General features: G+C 38.8%; 2 protein-coding genes across 2 annotated transcripts in view; one reads left to right on the top strand and one right to left on the bottom strand.

Moving 5' to 3' along the window:
• Window positions 1-4,035, top strand: part of chmp2ba (charged multivesicular body protein 2Ba) — a 16,045-nt gene extending 12,010 nt beyond the window's left edge. The window contains exon 6 of the mRNA XM_079665085.1: window positions 1,982-4,035. Within this exon, the coding sequence (XP_079521211.1) occupies window positions 1,982-2,095 (114 nt within the window). The 3' untranslated portion in view covers window positions 2,096-4,035. The remainder of the gene's footprint in view (window positions 1-1,981) is intronic.
• Window positions 3,869-22,753, bottom strand: pou1f1 (POU class 1 homeobox 1). The gene is made up of 8 exons (XM_079665087.1): window positions 22,723-22,753; window positions 21,869-22,242; window positions 13,541-13,696; window positions 13,225-13,323; window positions 9,041-9,301; window positions 7,154-7,318; window positions 6,882-6,942; window positions 3,869-6,792 (listed from the first exon to the last, which is right to left on the bottom strand). The coding sequence occupies exons 2-8, from the start codon at window positions 21,999-22,001 to the stop codon at window positions 6,552-6,554; spliced, it is 1,116 nt and encodes a 371-aa protein (XP_079521213.1). The 5' UTR covers window positions 22,002-22,242; window positions 22,723-22,753; the 3' UTR covers window positions 3,869-6,551.

The raw sequence follows: 22,753 nt of genomic DNA, 5'->3' as shown, positions 1-22,753 counted from the left end.
AGTGAGGTGTTCTGTCAGAGAGAGGTGTTTAGCTTACAGCAGCCTGTGACGGCCAATAATAATTTAAATGTCTTCCTTACTGTAAGCAGTTATGAAATACCTGTTTGTGAAAGGTTATTTGTTTTCTTTATTGTTCATATAGAACCCACTGCTTTCTGCTCACTGGTGAGTTAGCCTCTGAGTGTTAAGCACATCAGGCTGGCAGCTGTATGGGCATTGCTCTATGGTAGCTGTTATTTGCACATTGTTAATCATGAGCAATGCATCCTTACATTGTTTAACTGTGAGGTGTTATACAATTGTACTCTGGAGAGCTTTTAAAGGTAAAAAAATAAACGGCATGATGGGATGTGCAGTACCAAATATGTAAAGCACTTTTTTGTTAATGTATGATTTGCTGCATATAAGGAATAAAACAAAAATCCTCTGTCGTACCATATTGAAGTATCATTATTTTTGCATCGTGTTGAATCGCATCGTATCGCCCCGAATCGCATAATGTTGAATCAAATCGTATCGCAACAGGGGTGAATCGTATCGTATCGCATCGCCTGGTGTTTCAAATGTATCGTTAATGTATCGTATCGTGGCAACGTATCGAGATGCGCATTGCATCGGCCTCAGTGATGGAGATGCACATCCCTAGTATGTACAGCACTAGGTCAGAGATGAGATCCACATATTATGAAACATACTGTGAGCTTTGTGAAGAGGTTTAAACAGAAGTGATTTGATTATGTCTCAGTCTGGAGTCCATTTGTGTACAGTGGTCTCTGTGCCTTTTACATAATGCAACATACCTTAATGTTCCTTCTGTTTGAAAACACTTTAGCTCCCTTTTTATTTCTTTTTAATCTAAGTTTTATCACTATTCAGGAACAAATGAGAACATGTAAAGGCTCTTTCCACATGGAAAGGGTCTCCCGGCAGAATGAAGTGAACAATAAGTGTTGCACATGGCTTTTACCCGACGGTTCAAATGTTTCCCAGCTGCCACTTGGTGGGGCTCGCCTCCAGCTCTGATGACTCGCAGTCTGCAGTGTGTCTGTGTGTGTGTGTGTGTTACTGCTACACAGCTGCTGTCTGGCTCCCCCTGGGGGTCTCCATGAGTTATTACCTCTCATAACCCAATGTACACACCCACACAATGTCCCATAAACAAGCCCACAGCCGGAGAGAACCAACAGGCGGGATTCATAAAAACATGCAAAAATGTGTTTGAATTTAAATTGAGGGGGGGGGGGGGGGGTTATAATGTCCTGCTCCATCCCAATAAAGGCTGAGCAGAGAATAATCTGAATGCTCTCGCTCACTTCTTAGAAAGCAAAACCATAAAATACAAACCCTTGGGCTGAAAGCAACACTCATAAACTCTGGTAGTTTGGGAGAATATCATTTAATAAGAAAATAAGCAGTAATTGTGTTTTGTTATATTCACAGGAATGCAATAGTATTTTTTGCTTTTAGTACGACAATTACATGTGCAGAAAAATGGCTTACATTTTTCAGCAAATACAAATCGTATTTGATGATTTGAGATCCATATAATTGCACGATTGTTGTAACACTCGTATTAACCCTATTAATCATAAAAATACTCGACCATTCACCAACAAATCTGGGAAGAAATGAAAGAGGAAGAGATTAAAGAACGTGAAGCAGGTTTTGTTTCCTCTTTACACTGTACTTCATGCAAATGAATGCAGCATCAAACAAAGCTTGTGTAACTGCCGCCCACTTGCGTTATAACTGAGGTGGGCTATAATTATTTAAAGGGACATCGCAAAGTAACCGTGCAGTATGAATTGTTACGTCGAGTTCATAGTTTTCCATTATAATTGAGAATAATTGTGATCAAATCTGAGGCGGTCTTTTACATTTGGCTCTGAAGTGGCATTCGGCACACAGCTGTGAACAGCAGCCAATCCTCCAGCCTTGTGTGTTATCAAGTTTGCCTGCTAATGGGATTTTTTCTCTCCAGATGGTGAGAGCTCCAGCTGCAGGAAGGAGCCTCCCGAGCGCCGCCTCCTCCAAACAGGCCACTATCTCCGACGACGAGATCGAGAGACAGCTCCGAGCTCTGGGAGTAGACTAATGGTCTTCTCTGTGTTAATGTCTGCACTATAGGCCTGTGCCACATTAATACTGAGTGATACGGACTCTTTTAGACACATTGGATTTGTCATTGTTGAAATGCCACAGATGTAAGAAAGGGTGCTCACCAACACACATATTAAAGGGACAGATCTCCACTAAAATACATTTTTTAAATCTTAACTGAAGTGCTTTATCAATTTAGATTTGATTGTTATAAGTTGTTGGAGATATCGGCCGTAGAAATGTCTGCCGTCTTTCGAGTCAAACAGAGCCAAATGTGGCTTGTGAACGGTAAACCCACAGACCTTGTTGTGAACAGTTTACGGAGGAACTACTTCCTTTATGCTGCATCGCCAAGGAACATTGTGTTCTCCTCGGATGATAACATGAGCTACCTCAGCCTAACAGACTAAGATTAATAAATAAATAGCACTAAAGGTAAGAGAGAAACATGTATTTTAAATTCTGAACTGTCCCTTTAAGACATTCAAAGACAAACATGTATATTAACCTACACATAATTCACTTTCTACGGCAGGTCGCCTTAAGGCAGAACATCTGATCTATTTATGCGAAAATAATATTTATTATGACACTGGAAGGTGTACCAATAATACATGTAAAGAGCTTTCACCCACCCACGCTGTTTACCTCCCATCTCTGTCTTTAAAAGGGCTACAGTGTCTGAGACCGTGGAACTGGCTCGACCCATCTGCTGTTTTGGTCTTTAGTCATATTATCCGCTTTTATGCGGCTGGAGATGAATGCGAGTTTTAATGAGTAATACCTGGTAATTAAAAAAAGAGCTTAAGGGTTGTCGGTAACCAGATGGAACTTATATTGTTCCTTTTTAAAGCATTTAAACGATCCCCTTCCTCTGAGGCAGACTATCCTCCTCTCCGTGTTTGTCATTGTTATGTGGGTGAAATATCCTGGGGTGTCAGAAATGAGACACGGTTACTTTACCGCGCAGGAGAAAAAAAGCGACATTGACAACCGGTCACTGTCGCTAGCAACTACCTTATTAACCGCCATGTTTTAAAACCCTTAGGTACGCTACTGTAGTTACTGGAGATGATGTAACTCGTATGCATGTAACATGTATAACAGATTAGGGTAAGGCCTTCACTTTACTTCAACATAATGCATGAGGCGGTGAGACGGGTTAATCCGAGGGCGAGCATTTAATTAGCACCACTGAAGAAGAAATGCTGTAGAGATTGTGTGTGAAAACGTAATCAAACACAGTATAGGACTAATGGAAGACTGTCTTATTGAGTTTTTTTTAATTGGTTGATGCTTTTGGGTAATCATATTAGTTTTTCTTTTGTAATTCTGGGTTGATCTGGTTGTGTATCTTATAATGGACATGGGGTTTAAACGGTGATTGTTGGACGCTCTGTTCCGCAGTCGCTCCTCTCTTTCAGCTGCTGTGCAGTTACTCTCATATGTTATTTCTAGCTGCCTCGCTCACACACACTACAGCAACAAAATGATGGAAGTGTTTGCTCAAATTAAACTGTGATCCAGGAGATGTTTTCTCTTGTGGCCCTACTCTAAAACAAATACAGTTGGCCAGCTTCATGAGGGTGACAGGGACATATCAGGTTTTTGTCTTTTCTCATTCTCTGGCCTCTTTGTTGATCATCGCCAAAACAAAATACTACATAGTTTTCATTCCTGCATGCATCTGACATGTACAAATCACAATTCATCTTGTATATCATACTTTCCTCTACCTTTTCAACAGTCCATTGTGAGCGGAAACAAAGTCTTAGCCGATTTCGACAATGTTTCAGGGCAATTCCATGCTTAGGAAATGTCCACACTTTTTGAGCAACGGTGTATGTATACTCTTCTGAATTTGTTTTAGTCATTGTAAAGTGACTCTGTAAAGGGTTTATGGCTTTTATAATGAATAAAGTTTCTTCAGGTTCAGGTTGGAGAGCATTTCTGTTTTTTTCTTTGAAGAAGTAGAAACTACAAACGATTTCCACATTTCTTTTTCAGATTTATTTCTTCCAGTCCACTGGTTCCAATTCATTTCCACATGAATGACACACTCTTGAATCTCACTCAAGTTAAAGCGAGCAGCAATCTGCTTATAGAATAGAATATATCTTTATTGTGCTCCGATATTGAAGGAATATTAACTTCTTAAATTATTTTCAGTTGCCTGAGGGACTCTATAGTGTCAGTCTCCCAGAGCTCTATCTGCTGATCAGAGGATGGGATACTGCTTCTTGGCATTACTGTACAAAGTTAAGTCAGGGGCTTTTGGGGTTTGCCAACTATTTTGCTTGCCAATTACACAATCCTAGAAAGTAAACTTGCTTTAAAATGTGATTACCGACACAGATGGAAGTTCCCCAAGATGATCATTTTGATTTGATTCTCGGAAATGCTCTACATACATGTAGTAAATAACACATGTAGTAAATAAATCAAAAGATGGATCCAAATGTCTGAAAGGAAAAGTAGTCACTGAAACGGCATTAAAGGAGCCTTATTTTGTGTTTTTGGTCTTTCCCTTTCCTGTTGTGTGTTCAATACGTGTTTGTGCATGTAAATGTTCTGCAAAGGTTAGAATCCCAAAGTTCTCTCTGTAAAGTAAAGGCACAATATACACATATGAACCTACAATAGGGCCCCTTTAACTGTGGTTTAAAGTGTATCATTTGTTGTAAATCAGACATTGCAATACAAGCATTGTGCTTTTATGGATGCGTATTGTTTCAGTAATATTGCTACAGATATATGCAACAAAATAAATGAAGTGGAAAGACCACAATGTTCTCTGAATATATAAAAAGTGAAGCATCAAACTTAAAAATGAGGCGAAGTTTGAAAGCAGTAGCGTTGACGCATAATTCAGAGCAGCACTTAGAAGCCCATAACTTTATCCTATTCAGCACATGCCTATAACTTTCAGCGCGCTGCCTCAGAAATGTGTCGATGACCCTGCTGCATTCATTTCCCCTGACAGCACTCCAGAGAGACCGCTGTACATGAATCACAGCAGAAACGGCTTGTTCCTGAATTAAGGTGTCTTCCAGCTTTATTTATGAATCCCCAGTGACATACCCGTAGAGTGTTTGGGTTCATGCTGTACACATAAACTCACTCTCCCACCTAATGTATTACACAGGGTCTTATAATGACATTAGTACAAAATGAGCGATGGTACATGAGGCTCTGCATGAAAGACGGTTCTCCTTTATTGTCAAAAATGCATTAAACTGATTTACGCTTTAGAGCCTGGGAAGTGAAAGACACTAGCTCAAAATGTGTGTAAGTACATGTGCTAATCAACTCTCTTTGGCATATTTACTTGATATTTTCAATCAAGTGGAATGATGGCAATACATTTTTTAAATAGCTTATTTTTTCTGCACTGTAATAACGTGGGATACTAATGTACATCTCTTCCCTTCACAAATGAATGGCTCTTGATGTATCTGAACATAAAATCCTAGATTTGGTCTGAGAAATAAGTTGTTTCTTCACTTTATTTAGACGTTTTACATCCGTCATCCCAACCAGGTCAACGTCTTGACTGGCTGATATTCTTCTTTGTATGACAGTTTGTCAAGGCAGCAACAACAAAAGCCGAACATCAACAAACTGAAGGAAATCTATCTTTTAGGGAAACAGCAGATCCATGTGGTGACAAAATGTCAGAAAGTTTCACATACTCCTGACGTCAAACCATAAATCAAAGAGGTTGTGCTCAGCAAAGTAGCTCAACCTAATATATGATCAAATAAATAGGTTATTGTGACATTTTAAATATACAACTTTTTTGGCAACAGCTATATTCATTTAAATAAAACACATGCTTTTTATTTAACAGATAATCTAAATAAACCAACAATCAAATACAACTAGAATACATCTAAATGAACAACATTTCATCAACAATAAAGACATTTTGTCTTGAAAAGGGAGATTAAAAGTTAGGCTTATGTCTGTCTTTAGAAAGGCACAGAACTGAGGGCTCACCTGTACGGGATTTTTTTAGGAGAATATAGTCTTTTAAATACTGTAAATACACATTTCTCTTCAAGTAAAAAACAAACCAAAGATTCTGCAGTATATTTGCAAAAAGGGATGTCTCTTTAAATTAAACACTTACTGCTTTGGAGTCATGTAACAAAGTGACAATGACTCATGCTTTTATAGCTAAGGTGTTTTTCAGTTGTTTTCTTATATGGCTGACCTTCACTGGATTTAAATTATCATCTGAATTTTAAATCAAGAGAATAGTTTCAAGGGTATCAGCAGCTGCTTGTTGCGGAGTGACGGCAGTTTTTGTTGTTCTTTCTGATTTCTTATTGAGTAAAACTTTCCCAACTTGCAAGGTTTTTCTGTCAGACATTTGATTTTAAAGGACCACATTTTCACCAGCATGTGAAGTCATGAAGGAGTCCATCGAACTAAAGGTGAACCCTGAACTACGTCATGGGTCTTTGTGATTTGCTCATCTGTGTGATGCAGTGTGGGCTGAGTTTGGTCAAACAGGAGCTGAGGTTCAGGCTGGTTTTGACCCGTTTTTCTCTTTGTCGTCTGTTGCAGAACCAGACTCTGACCACCTCCTTCTCCAGATGGAGGCCTTTTGCTATCCGTGCTATTTCCTGGGAGGATGGCTTATTTTTTTCCAAAAAGCTGCGTTCCAGGGCCTCCTTAGCTCCCAGACTGCAAGGTAAAGAGAAGAGAAAACTGTATAAAACTGAAACATCATTGCATGGTACTATGCATTGTTATATGCTTATAAGAGGTCATGCCTGATAGTGGTTCTCCTTTTCCTCTTCCGCTCGTTCATTCCTAATTTATCACTGTACAAGGCTGCAGAAAGGAAAAATAATACCTTATTACAGTATATATGGAGAAGAGAAACTGCTCACAGCTCACTGATGTATGCGTCATGCGATAAGGGGGTATCAAATGACTCATAAGTGCATTTACTACTTATATTGACACAACACAGGTAAAGGTTACATTAAAATAAATGCTCTAAACAGGGGTTTCTTGAGTGGAGTGGATGAATGTGACTCACCGCCAGCCAGCTCTGCTTCATCCAGCCATTTGGACAGAATGGCCTTGAGTTTGCAAGCGTTCTTGAAGCTCAGCTGCAGATTCTCAAAGCGGCAGATTGTAGTCTGACTGAACTCTGAGCCGTGCACTGCAGCAAGAGCCTCTCCTACATTAGTCTGCGTGTAGCCTGGAGGTAAAAATGAAATAGAAATAATGTATATAATACTAAGGAGAAGAGAAACTGCAATCCCATTACATAACAGAAACATTTCTGGAAACGTCTTTCATTCAGAATCAGAAACAGGTTTATTAACAGGTAGGTTGACACGTACAAGGAATTTGACTTGGTGTCGTGGTGCACACATAAAAGTAAAATTGAAATAAAAAATACAGATAGAAAAGTATTTTAAAAAAACTATAATAACATAAATAAATATAGTAAAATATAGCAGTATTTACATTGAAATAGAATGGAATAAAAATATGTGCAGTAATAAATAAAAAAACTGATATTGTGTACATTGTGTGCATTAATGTAATGCATAGAGTCTATGATGTGTACGGTGGCAAAGTCAAAACAACATTTCACAAAACACTACAGCATTTCACAAAACATTTCAACATTTCATAAAACACAACGACATTTCAAAAAACACTACAGCATTTCAGAAAACGCTACAGCATTTCAGAAAACGCTTAACAAAACGCTACAGCTTTTCACAAAACGCTTCAGCTTTTCACAAAACGCTACAGCATTTCAGAAAACGCTTCAGCTTTCCAGAAAACGCTTCAGCTTTTCACAAAACGCTACAGCATTTCAGAAAACGCTACAGCATTTCAGAAAACGCTACAGCATTTCAGAAAACGCTTAACAAAACGCTACAGCTTTTCACAAAACGCTTCAGCTTTTCACAAAACGCTACAGCATTTCAGAAAACGCTTCAGCTTTTCAGAAAACGCTTCAGCTTTTCACAAAACGCTACAGCATTTCAGAAAACGCTTCAGCTTTTCACAAAACGCTACAGCATTTCACAAAACGCTTCAGCTTTTCACAAAACGCTACAGCATTTCAGAAAATGCTTCAGCTTTTCACCAAACACTACAGCCTTTCACAAAACGCCGCAGCATTTCACAAAACGCTACAGCATTTCCGAAAACGCTTCCACATTTCAACTTCAGCTTTTCAGAAAACGCTACAGCATTTCACAAAACGCTACAGCATTTCCGAAAACGCTTCCACATTTCAACTTCAGCTTTTCAGAAAACGCTACAGCATTTCAAAAAACGCTACAGCATTTCACAAAACGCTACAGCATTTCAAAAAACGCTTCCACATTTCAACTTCAGCATTTCAAAAAACGCTACAGCATTTCACAAAACGCTACAGCATTTCCGAAAATGCTTCCACATTTCAACTTCAGCTTTTCAGAAAACGCTACAGCATTTCAGAAAACGCTTCAGCTTTTCACAAAACGCTACAGCATTTCAAAAAACGCTACAGCATTTCAGAAAACGCTTCAGCTTTTCACAAAACGCCACAGCATTTCAAAAAACGCTTCAGCTTTTCACAAAACTCTACAGCATTTCACAAAACGCTACAGCATTTCAAAAAATGTTACAGCATTTCCGAAAACGCTTCCGAATTTCAACTTTTACGGAAGGGTATTCCTTTAGGGAGAACACTTCTTGTTTGTGATTGGACAGAGTCAGCCAGAGAAGCACTGCTGTGATTGTTTTTTTTTGTTTTTTTTGTGAAATGCTGTAGCGTTTTGTGAAATGTTGTTTTGACTTGCACTTCAGGGCCACCGTAGTTTTGGCTGAGGGAAAGTTTTAGTGGGGGTCCCGGGCCTTGTTGATGATTCGTACAGTTTGAATGTTTTTTTTTTTTACATCTAGTGATAAGACTAACCGAGTTTGATCCTGCGTATTTTGAAGTCATTGGCAAACATCTCCAGCTCTCTTATCTGCGGGGAGTCCATGGGAGGGACATCTTCTGGGTCCCGCATGCTTTTTCTATGGTCAGTTTTCATGTCGCAAATACTCGGGACCCCAGGGGCCTCATCAGTGGTGAGGAGGGCCGGGGGCAGTGTGGAGAAACTATGGCTTAATGCACAGGAACCACTGCCTAGACCATGATCCGGAAACTTGTACAAGCAAGGAGTGAGAGACCCTAGAGAAAGAGAAAGACAGCTTGAGAAGGGGACATTATTGATAAAGTAGGAGTCTCAAGGGAGACCCTCAGACTGTCAGAAGGGGGGTGTGAGCACCATGGACACTTTACCCACATGTTCGCTGACACTGACAGGCTTTACTTCCACAGCATGAAAAAGTTTTAACATGCCCCTTTGAGACACTTTGAACCTCTGTGAATAAAAAACGGCTGGAAGAGCAGGCTTATATTTTTGTATTATTGTCATATTTTTGCTATGATAACCATTATATATTGTATTTTCTATTAAGTGTGTCAATTTCCTTTCACTGCCCATTGAGAATTGTCACCAATTTATGTTTAGCCTTATGTAACACACACCTGAGCCAGCTCCATTCACTAATAAAGTGATGGTTATTTAATAATCACACGTGTTTTGAGGAATAGATATTATTTTGCCTATCCCTTTACTTGATATATTTCAGATATTCATCTCTGCAGTTTACCTTAACAAGCTCATTCACATGTCTTGTATATATGAATATTCAAATCCTTGGCATCAGTGCTGCCACACAAAGTTAACTTTCTGGTTTAAAGGGTATCAATTCAGTTGTCTCCATTCATTTTGTTATTGTTGTACAACACTTCAAAGGCTTCTACCTTGATATTCAAGAGTTTGTACTCATAAGTGGCTGTTGATGTGACATCTAGTGGAGATGCTGGCTATTGCTGCCAAGAGCTTCTTCTTTCTGTCAGCATTGATGACAGATGACTGCCAGATTAGCAGATGGGTGGATGACTAATTGTTATTTGGAACATGATGCTTTTCATTGCCTCAACTCTCAGCACAGCTGTAGTGGAAGAAAAACAACTGCATTTAAAAATGTTACTTCATCGTACTTTAGGGACTGACAATAGCAAAACCTGATTGGTGATGGTAAGTCTGACAGTAGCCAAATGCTGGTTTCAGTCCACTCTACTATCCCAGGAATATTGCTCTTTTGATTGTATCAGTGATGCTGAAACTATATCTGCTGTTAAATGAGCAACGCAACACTCCCCTCTTGTGTCAGTGGGATTGTAATGCAGTGGTAACTATATCTCATAAGGATTGTACTTAATTTACAGATCTAGTGATGGGATAAGTGCCTAACACACCCGCCTCATTTCCTTCATAACATGAAGATTAAGTTACGTTTTTCAACTTTATAAAGGATGTAGTTTGATGAGGCTGTGCAATCCTACATCTCCTTCTCAGCTTGAGTCTGTAACACATGGTAATATATTTATTTCTATAGTACACTGGAATAGGATTGCCAAGAAAGCTTTGTCTGAAACTCTGACATAGCTAAATATCGCCTACCATCAGCAGTGTTTGAGACACATTAGGACTCTCCCTGGAGGATTACAGTGGCAGAAATACTGAATGCAGAAAAACACCTCACAGCCCCCGCCTGCTGCACAAGTTAGGATTTCAAAAAGTGGCAAAAATAATGCACCATTACGTCTAGGAGGTAATAAACATCTGCCAATAGTTTTCCAAACTGCCCACACTCTTTACCCCTGAGAAAGACAACAGTCGTTTTGGGAGCTGGATGATCCAGGGAGAGGCATCTTGTTCTCCTCACCATGTTGGAAAAAGAGAGAAGAGTTTGCCTCGTTCTCGCCTGATGCCTTCACTTCTCCCTGGAGAGTGCACACAGCTCTGCTGCACTGCACACATCAGTTTTTTGTGTGTGGTGGAGACAGATTGGACAACAAGCCCATTTGAAATCACATGTGGACTCAGTAACTCACAGGCTTTTTTGCACATGGACCCCAGCAAAGATAGAGAGCAGACAAACTGAAAGACAGACTTACATCATACTGCTGTGTTCATATAATGACTGAACTTCATACTACCCTTAAATGTTGGACAACGTTTTAGATGCCAATTCACACGTCCAGCCGATAGAGAGTTACGATAGCATTTGTTAGGATTCATTTTATGGCCACCTGATAACTGTAAGTCCACATTGCCTTTCATTACCTCCACCAAAGGGGTGGTATTATTTATGGCTGAGTGTGTCTGTTCAACATCAGGGCTACATAAATTATACTGGCCAGATGTTCATTAAACTTGGTGGAAAGGTGGAAAATTACGACCAAGGGTAGAGCCAATAAAATACTGTAGCAAGTCAGAATTATGGTGGCGGAAACAGATTTTGTATTGCATGCATGGGGTTTAGGAACAAAAACTGAAAAACTAGTACCAGACAGATAAAATCACAATAACTCTCACTAAAGTTGGACCTACAACTCTGAAGGAGATATAGACGTGTTGTTTAAACAGTCTGCGCGATTAAAAACAACATATCAATACCATGTTATTGATGCATTACGACTATTAATGCTCATAAATACGCCCAAGTCGGAAGAATAGCTTCCCAACTGGGGACTATCCGAGGAGCACAATTATGCACCATTGGCCCTTGACGGAGATGAGCGCTCTCCAAGTGCCATTCCAGTTTTAGCTTTTTTTTGGTCTCCTCCAACCACGGAGAAAAATAGTCAACTCTTTAGCTGAGTCATGCTCCAGTGTGTGCCATTGTATGCTGGTCAGGAAGCCTACAGTGGGGTAATAATTTGTCTGCTGTGGCTGGAACAAGGTTGATGAGGTAAAAGAGGTTAAATATCTCCATGAAGCAGAAGAACTGCCAGTGTTTATAACTCCCTTTGGATTCACAGAGACACCTTTCACATTACACTAAGTCATTTGATCCATTGTTAATATAAAAAATAGATTAGTGCAGCTTTAGAAATGAAAATGTAAAGGGCCAAATCTCTCCTGTGACCTTGTCTCATCCAGTTCACATAATTACAGAGTTTTGTTAAATGCTATTAACTCTATCCCTGGCCTTTCCTCTCAAACATCCCTCTGCTGAGTGCTGTTTTTGAGCACTTAGAGCAGGTTTCATTTTGTGAGGACCTCCTGAAGGCAATAAATGTGGCCAGCCGTTTAATTTAAATCTTGATGTATTTCAGCACCACCTGGGACACTGCGGACACAACCATTTTATTGGACCATTAATGGTAGAAGGTTGATGTCTCCGGGTCTGCACTCAAGTGATTAAAACCCGATCAATGTTGTCTGTTAAAACCGAAGCTGCAATCTCATTTCCTCTGAAAAAGGGGGGGTTTGTTTAGCGTCTGCAGGGTTACATTTTAGGTCTCATTCTTACTGGTCATTTTTTCTCCCACCCACTTATTACTTGTATCTACTACGTTTATTTCTGAAAGCAACTGTTATATATTAAATATATATATTAAAAAAGGGAACAGACATCTTTACAGATCTAAATGCTAAATGCTTTATCTGGCAGTTATAAAAAGTAATAATTTGCCACCAGAATCTTGTTGCAAGAAAAACATGTTTAAAAAAACAAAACAGATACTATTCCCCAGGACAGTTTCTTACATAACAACTTCTAAATAATATTTCTTTTCTTTCTGCAGGATTGAGAGGAAGCGACACGTTGACATTGACGGTTGTGTTTAACAAGGGCGCTAAGGAGCTCAAACATTAGGGGAAGTAATCATCTCTGAAATTGATTTTTAACTGGTAACACATTTTAAAATTAAATGGGAACAAACTAATTGTCTGCTCAATTTACCTGATTTAGCTCCAGGCCAGGAATTGTTTTTATAGTGTGTGTGTGTGTGTGTGTGTGTGTGTGTGTGTGTGTGTGTGTGTGTGTGTGTGTGTGTGTGTGTGTGTGTGTGTGTGTGTGTGTGTGTGTGTGTGTATGTGTGTGTGTGTGTGTGTGTGTGTGTGTGTGTGTGTGTGTGTGTGTGTGTGTGTGTGTGTGTGTGTGTGTGTGTGTGTGTGTGTATGTGTGTGTGTGTGTGTGTGCTTGTGCTTGTGCGAGCGTGTGCGTGCGTGTGTATGTATGTGTGATCATTACCTTGCAATGGGTTCCCACTGCCCACCATGTTGGGGTGAGGGACACCACATGTCTGCAGGATACGAGATTGAGAAATACTGGCAGAGAGCATCTCCTGAGCTACAGAGAGGGGGGGGGGGGGGGCATTAATAGTGTCTGCACTATAATCATTTTTCAACCACCCTCAGCACTTGCTTGTCAGCAGCAGCATTTGAATACATTCATGACATGCTTAAATAACCATCAGTGTTCCTGATGATTCATCGTTTGTTGGTTGACCAACAGTTTAATTAACAGCCCTGCAATAGTTATTACAAATTCCATCACCACCACTCACCTGCCATCATGCCATACTGCTGGTTGCTGTAGTGACAGGGGGTGACTGGGTAATGTAGTCCTGGGGGGGCGTTGCCCAGTGCGTTGCTGAGGGAAGAGGTGGACAGGTGCATGTGGGAGCGCTTGGAGGGCTGACCCAGGGACAGCCCGGAGGACACTAATGGAGACAAACAGAACGGCAGCAGATTAAACATTTAAGTAAATACAGTTGGGAAAGAGTTTGACAAATATGTTTTCAAATTAGAACAAGCTAAGGGTTGACACGGGATGCAATCATATTTTGACATTTGATTTGAAGAGGGATATGTAGAACTAAAAGCCTCTTCACTAGGATTGACAGCATGCAATTTCTCACTCACGTTAAAGCTGTTCCTTTACTTCTCTGATCAAAAATACAATGTAAAACATATTTTCTCTTTGTTTGCTAAAGAAAGCTATCACATCGAACAGAAAGATGTTGATGTCTGTTCTTATTTGAGTTTTCCCACATCACCATGTCAGGCTGGAGCTAGAACAGAGAGTAAAACAATCTAAATGTAACACATTTATTATTTAAGCTACACTCTAAAAACAAATGCCTTGGCTCAACAAAGAAAATCAACGCAACAGTTTGCATCGATGTTTATTGAGTTAAGACAACTTCTAATGAGATTGTCTTACAGTTTTTCTCGATTGCTAACACACATTTTTTTTTAAATTGCTCAGTTTCTCAGAACACTAAACACAATTCAAAAAACCCCACACCCAAAGCGCAAAACACCTAATTTCTCCTGCTAAGTGAAGAGCTGCCCTCAAAACTACATAAATACTTACCAAATGCAAACTTTTGCACCAAATATAACACACTGCATTCATAATACTAGATTGTTTGACCACCCAACTACACACTGCTGAGCATAATCTAAAGCACTTTCATCTGTTATGGGCAATGCTCTGTACATAGAGTTTTCTGCACAGAGAGATTGCTTGAGTTTACAGAAATACAGTAAATGAAGAAATACAAATGAGTTGTTGAAAAACAATCACATTTTATTCAAAAATCACATTGTGCAACATGCATCTCAGCACATAGTTACTATGCTTCGGATCTCTCTAAGTGTGATGGCATTGTTTGCCAAAACCCAGTTTGTAACTGCAGCTTCCTTTGCCTCATTGGAAATCCTTAGCCTTCCACCGGCTCTTTTTCTCTCTCAGTCCTTCAGATAAACAACAAAGATATAGTGGTTGGTCAGTGTCTGTGTTGCATAAAAGTAAGTCTACCACAGTACATTGTGCAGGATGTTTGTACAGTTATAGTATGCAACATGCCAACAATTCAACTACAGTAATGAAGTAAATACATTTCACACAACAGAGATAAGCACTGATATATCATGAACTATGCAGAGCTAAAAACTGGGAACTAAACTGTTATCAAGTCTAAGTGTCCGGATTACAGAGGCAACAGTACATCGGCTTAGATGAGGCTGAACCCTCTGTCCAGCCTCTCTCATCGTCAAACCTTGGTTGATAACATTTCATTTCATTAGTGAGTATTCTTCTTTGTCCACTTCCTCTCCCTCCAGCTCTACCTCTCATTCCTCCTCCTCTCAATCTCAGCCCAGCTCTTCCTCTTCCTCTTGCTTCCATGTTGGCTTCCATTGTTGCTGTAAGAAAGTACTCACCTGTGGTCTTTTTATAGTTCTAACATCCTGATTGATGAGCCAACAATTATGCTACCAGGTGTTTGGTCAGGTGGAACGTGTTATTTGATCATTGGTCCATGTGTGAGGCATTTTGAATATCAGTGTTTTAAACCTGCTAACATGTGACTTTATGTCAGATTCCTGTGTCTTACGTGGAGAAACGTGTGCAGTGGTTTGCAAAAAGTGCCATGTTGATTTGCAAATTGTGTGAAAAGCTGAAAACGTGTTTAGAGTTATGGAGATTTGAGCCGATGTTTTGCTCTTTGAGTGTCAGTTAAAGTAATTGTGCTTCATGTAGCATTTTAGTGTGTTAGCAATCGAGAAAAACTGTAAAGCAACAAAGTTATTTGAGTTAGGGGAGAAGGCTTTTCCTCTACAATCAGAGGTGTTTTTAATTACCACTTACTTAATAATTGGCATTATAAACACAAGTTTTGAAGTTGATTACTCCAAAAATTAAGTTGTTCCAACTTGTTTTACCGTATGATTTAAAATAATTTTAAGTTGTATGTACTTAATTACCATCATTGTGAACACACGTTTTTAAGTTGACAACAATTTATAAATGAAGTTGCTCCAAATATATTGTATTCAATAGTTTTTTTCTTAGCTTTTTCATGTTTTTGCCTTTAAAGAAAGAAATTAACTGATTCCACAACAAAAATATTAGGCAATTCACTTTTTATTTTGAACTGCAGTTGTTTATTTCAACACATGATGTTTCAATCAGGAGAGAATTCATTTAGTTTGAACATGTATTGACACATACCATATGATAAGGTGCATGAACACCTGAACTCACAGCTGACTGCAGGAGAGAGGAGAACCATTTTATAGTTTGGCTGCAGCACGTTGATTGGCTGCTGGAGAATGAGGTTAAATGTAATAGGTTAAAGAGAACACCTGTGATGAGCTGATTATATGCAGCTGCGGAGTGAATGTATATACACCCAGTCTTCCTGAAATAACTTGCGCTGAGCTTCATTTAAATCTTGAAAAAAAAGATAAATAACACAAATTTAAATTGCCCCACAAATAATAAATAAACACATTAGCCATATTACCATGGGAAATGGGGACACAGCAAATAAATGCTGCCATCACAACGAAGTTAGAGGCCTTTATATTCAAAACCAGTGCCAAATATGTAAAATCTGTAAAGTTTTTGTAAAGCTACAGAAACAAACTCTCAATGGCCACCAATCTGCAGATCACACATATCAATTTGACAAAAGATGTAACAAAGATGTTTACACTGCCGACATTCATTATTTCAAACAGGATGAAAACATTTAACGCAGAATGCTTGCTCATTCATTTGTTTCCCTCGACCACGATGGTTGCTATCCTATTGTCAGATCCTGGGGTGGACCGGTCACTGATGAAGGTGATATTCATGTCCTTTTGAAGCACATTAAATAATAGGTTAGCGCATAAGAGATAATGAATTAGGTAATTTCATACTCTTTAAACTGTCACTCTTAGCTAATTCAGAGCCATTATTACCAGCTGCTAAAGAAACGCTGGTATTGTTTTCAACTGTTGAGTCTGCATGTGTGTGTCATCATGGCAATGTGGTCCTGAAGACACACAGAGGTGCTTTTGAGTACTTTGCCTAGTGTTTAAATGCATGTGGATAGATTTAGTGAATCAAAACCGTGCAAGGTTTACTGTATCTTCTCATATTTTTTGCAGGTTCCATACAATATTTGAACAGGTTAAGTGAAGAGCAGAAACCACTTTTCAAATGTTACACAATCCTTTTCCCATGCCATTGCTGTCAACACCTATCCATGCTGAACGTTGGTAAGATATTATTGATTGGGGTGTGGCCAAAAGTGCAACATGCTTCAAAATGTAACTGACAGAGAGCAGTGCTTTTGTCCTGTGTTTTTATACTCTGCCCATGGGTTTTATTTTATTTCAAGATTTTTAATTACGTCGCTAAACTCCTTGAAAAGGTCCTCTTCCTTTTCTCCAAGGCACACGACAAGGCAGCGGATGGCTATAGTTCTCTGTGTACTTCAATAGTATTGTGCTATTTTTGAAAAAGGGAAAAAAGAGAAATGACCTAAATTAATATATTCTGAATGGGTGACTGCCAACAACTTGCATTTCAATGACAACTCTAAATAACGATCCTACCTCAAGAAGCATGTCCTTGATCTACTTCACCAAGATTCATTTTTAATAAAAAGCGATATCACAATAGTAACCAAAGTATTTTTACTCTCACAGTAGCCTCTACTACTTTGTATCCTCTCACAGAACTATTCACAGTTCAAAGGCTGCTCATTTTGGTCAAACAGCAATTTGCCTATACAGTGCAACTACAAGGCTATCTACTGTATTTGAATGACAAAAGATGAAACTCACCTTAAAATATCCTTTGTATATTTCTATTTGTCTTAACTGTCAGAACTTGTCCAGGCATGTTAAGTGGGAGTGGACTTGAAATCCTTAACTCAAGGTGTAGAACAATTAAGTTATCAGGCCAATTGCATTACTTGCTACAACTTGAATTTTGTTTTAAGTCAATTAACGCAGAAATCAGAGTTCAAATTACACACAATATTAAGTTGATGTGATTACCAACATTATTAAGTCAACACAACTTTAATAAATAAATTAATCTTTGCAACTTAAAATGTTTATCTAAATCAATTAACTCACATTTTTATCTTGCAACCATGCATGTGTAATTTGAACTCGGATTTATGCGTTAATTGACATACAACAAAATTCAAGTTGTAATAAGTAATGCAATTGGCTTGATAACTTAATTGTTCTACACCTTGAGTTAAGGATTTCAAATCCACGCCCACTTAACATGCCTGGACAAGTTCCGACAGTTAAGACAAATAGAAATATACAAAGGATATTTTAAGGTGAGTTTCATCTTTTGTCATTCAAATACAGTAGATAGCCTTGTGGTTGCACTGTATAGGCAAATTGCTGTTTGACCAAAATGAGCAGCCTTTGAACTGTGAATAGTTCTGTGAGAGGATAGAAAGTAGTAGAGGCTACTGTGAGAGTAAAAATACTTTGGTTACTATTGTGATATCGCTTTTTATTAAAAATGAATCTTGGTGAAGTAGATCAAGGACATGCTTCTTGAGGTAGGATCGTTATTTAGAGTTGTCATTGAAATGCAAGTTGTTGGCAGTCACCCATTCAGAATATATTAATTTAGGTCATTTCTCTTTTTTCCCTTTTTCAAAGATAGCACAATAAAATTGAAGTACGCAGAGAACTATAGCCATCCGCTGCCTTGTTGTGTGCCTTGGAGAAAAGGAAGAGGACCTTTTCAAGGAGTTTAGCGAAGTAATTACAAATCTTGAAATAAAATAAAACCCATGGGCAGAGTATAAAAACACAGGACAAAAGCACTGCTCTCTGTCAGTTACATTTTGAAGCATATTGCACTTTTGGCCACACCCCAATCAATAATATCTTACCAACGTTCAGCATGGATAGGTGTTGACAGCAATGGCATGGAAAAAGGATTGTGTAACATTTGAAAAGTGGCTTCTGCTCTTCACTTAACCTGTTCAAATATTGTATGGAACCTGCAAAAAAGATGAGAAGATACAGTAAAACTTGCACGGTTTTGATTGACAAAATCTGTCCACATGCATTTAAACACTAGGCAAAGTACTCAAAAGCACCTCTGTGTGTCTTCAGGACCACATTGCCATGATGACACACACATGCAGACTCAACAGGTGAAAACAATACCAGCGTTTCTTTAGCAGCTGGTAATAATGGCTCTGAATTAGCTAAGAGTGACAGTTTAAAAAGTATGCAATTACCTAATTCATTGTCTCTAATGCGCTAACCTATTATTTAATGTGTTTCAAAAGGACATGAATATCACCTTCATCAGTGAACGGTCCACCCCAGGATCTGACAATAGGATAGCAACCATCGTCGTCGAGGGAAACAAATGAATGAGCAAGCATTCTGCGTTAAATGTGTTCATCCTGTTTGAAATAATGACTGTCGGCAGTGTAAACATCTTTGTTACATCTTTTGTAAAATTGATGTGTGTGATCTGCAGATTGGTGGCCATTGAGAGTTTGTTACTGTAGCTTTACAAAAACTTTACAGATTTTACATATTTGGCACTGATTTCAAATATGCAAAGGCCTCTAAGTTCGTTGTGATGACAGCATTTATTTGCTGTGTCCCCATTTCCCATGGTAATATGGCTAATGTGTTTATTTATTATTTGTGGGGCAATTTAAATTTGTGTTATTTATCTTTTTTTTCAAGATTTAAATGAAGCTCAGCATAAGTTCTTTCAGGAAGACTGTGTGTATATACATTCACTCCGCAGCTGCATATAATCAGCTCATCACAGGCGTTCTCTTTAACCTATTACATTTAACCTCATTCTCCAGCAGCCAATCACCCTGCTGCAGACAAACTTTAAAATGGTTCTCCTCTCTCCTGCAGTCAGCTGTGTTCATGCACCTTATCATATGGCATGTGTCAATAAATGTTCAAACTAAATGAAGTCTCTCCTGATTGAAACATCATGTGTTGAAATAAACAACTGCAGTTCAAAATAAAAAGTGAATTGCCTAATATTTTTGTTGTGAAATCAATTAATTTCTTTCTTTAAAGGCAAAAACATGAAAAAGCTAAGAAAAAAAACTATTGAATACAATATATTTGGAGCAACTTAAGTTATAAATTGTTGTCAACTTAAAAACGTGTGCTCACAATGATGGTAATTAAGTACATACAACTTAAAATTCTTTTAAATCATGTGGTAAAACTAGTCGGAACAACTTAATTTTTTGAGTAATCAACTTCAAAACTTGTGTTTATGCTACCAATTATTAAGTAAGTGGTAATTAAAAACAACTCTGATTGTAGAGGAAAAGCCTTCTCCCCTAACTCAAATAACTTTGTTGCTTTAAGACAATTTCATTAGAAGTCGTCTTAACTCAATAAACATCGATGCAAACTGTTGCGTTGATTTTCTTTGTTGAGCCAAGGTATTTGTTTTTAGAGTGCAGACACACTGGACATAAATGTCAGCTAGTGGATAATTGAATACTGGTACAGCTTTAAACTTCACTGTAAATGCAGTCAGCCATGTGAAAGATATTACACCGTAAACAACCTTCAGAAAAAGTGGTTTGAAATTAACAAATGAAGCGAATCAACAAGCCCAAACATATGCTTGTAAAAACTGGGAAATCAACCTTAAGACTGCCTCTATCTGCATTTATTACGACACTGTTGCCAAGTTACAGTTCATAAAGACTCCTCCTCTTAAAGCCTTTGATTTAGTAAATGCTCTTCTCTACTTAGTGTATTTAAATGTAGTCAGACATGGCTCTGTTCATGTCCTCTGCTAATTGCATAATTATTCATGTATTCATCTTTGTATGCAGCTTGATGTCCACAGTCTCTAATATGTGCTACAGTATCTAGAGACAGTGTCTTTGTTCTCTCTGTCATGTATGATAATTATTTTTGACACATCAACAATCCTGACACAATTGTGAATTTGCTTTTTTAACTTATAACACATTTTTATTTCTGTCTATTTATTTTAACATTAAACGTTTTGTTCAAAGACTCATTGGAAGTAAAACAATGATATAAGCCAGCAATATTCCACAAGTACAATAATGACTAGGCTGAAAATCTATTTGCAAGATGTGTTTTAAAGTGCTGCCATATATAAATGCATTGTATTTATAATGCGGCAGTCTTTTCTAAGCTCTAACAATCAGCACTCACTGAAACCCACAGGAAGTTTTTCTCCATTGTGAAAAAAGGAGACTTTGAGGAGTTTGCAATACTGATAACATATCCTCAAAGCAATTATCCACTGAGTAGAGACAGCTGGGCCAAACCACCTGATTAAATACATTTACATAATTTGGGTTGCTTTTGAATAAATGTATTTTCCAATCCAATTAATTCTCCCAATTCCCTGAAAAACACAACTGTGCCCGACAAGGAAGCATCAGCATGGGGAGCGGAGCATTGTTGTTTCAGTTAGAGGTCTATAGGAGGAACTATACGAGCCATCACTCATCTGCAGCACCCCGTGGGACTTCATGCTCGATACTGTAGTCATTTTCAACTGGAGTAAGTCTTGCTTTGTCACAGCAAGAGGCTCTATGCCAATGTGCTCTCTTCCAAAATCCTTACAAGGCTCAAGTGAAGTAGTTGTTAGAGGCCTGGCTTATTGCAGCTGGGATTTAACATCACAACAACACAATGGGGGTCGTGGTCCGTGTCGTTCACACACTGTAAACTCCCACTCTCCTCTAGCTTTGCCACCTTGAAAGCATAACTTTCTCAGAACAAATAATGGGCAACAAAAAGTTAAGGCACACAGGGGGAGGATTTATCTAATATATCATATTCCAATTACTTGTATATAGACTCTCCTTGTACTATTTCTATTTTATTTGTATTTACTTGCACTATTTTATTTTAATTGTGTTGCACTGTTGGAGGAGCCTGTGACCCAATATTTTCATTGGTATATCTACACTGTAGCTATGTACACATGACATTAAAAGCCTTGATTTTGAATCTTGAGGAGAAAGATTTCTTAAAAAGGAAGATGTGTGTATCATCACAGGAGAGAAGATCATTTGAGTGCATATTACCTGCAGAAACCATGCTGTGAGCGTGAGAGTTGGCTGGCAGGCAGTCGCCCGTGGAGACGTGGTGCATGAGGATCGGCAAGGCGGAATCTCCAAGTGTGTTGAAAGAGTCTGCGCTGAATGCCTGGCACGCCATTCTTCTCTGACCTCCCTCGAAGGGTCCCGATGGTTCACTGAATTGTTGACAGGATTCCTTTAAATGGTTTATTTTCTTAGTTTTATCTCTTATTTAATTGGACTTGTCTTCCATTGTTGCTTTCCCTGTCCTGTGTCTTCCTTATCTTCTTGAAATGTCCCTAATTGTGTCTTGCCTTTCGTCTTCTTGAGCCTTTTCTTGTTCTGCCTTGTTTGTTCTTGTCTTCCTCAACTTTTTCTCCCTATTTCAACCAAGCACAGTTCTCACTTCAGACACTTGGGAAAACGCAGGTGGAAAACTGTGAACCGTGACCTTTTTCCTCTCAAAGGGAAATGGATGTTTCAGTCAGAACTCATCAAAGTCTACGCCGCTTCTGTACTTTCAGCCAAAACTCTAGAAGGTGGATAGTGATGAGGTTACTAATGGATCTGTTCAAATGTGTGTCTCAACTATCAAGCTGTCCCTCATTGAGGCTTCTGCAGTGCATGTCTCTTCTTTCTCCACAACAGATGCAGGTCAACCAGTGTCTGTCCCACCCTCAGTCTTTTGCCGCCCTTGTTCTACTGCAGGTATTTATATACCACCCACCTACAGCTCACCACCCCTCTTTGGACATATGAGGCCCCCCTATTTCCTATCAAGCTGCTCAAGCTGCCCCCCCCCCCCCACCACCACGTACCAATCCCATGTCGGTGCTGTTATTACTTGTGTTTGTCCTTACCTGCGTTCTCCTCATCCCGTTTCCAAATCCT

This window comes from Notothenia rossii (assembly GCF_949606895.1).
Source record: "Notothenia rossii genome assembly, chromosome: 2".
Lineage (NCBI taxonomy): Eukaryota > Metazoa > Chordata > Actinopteri > Perciformes > Nototheniidae > Notothenia > Notothenia rossii.
This window is presented reverse-complemented; position numbering and strand designations above follow the sequence as displayed.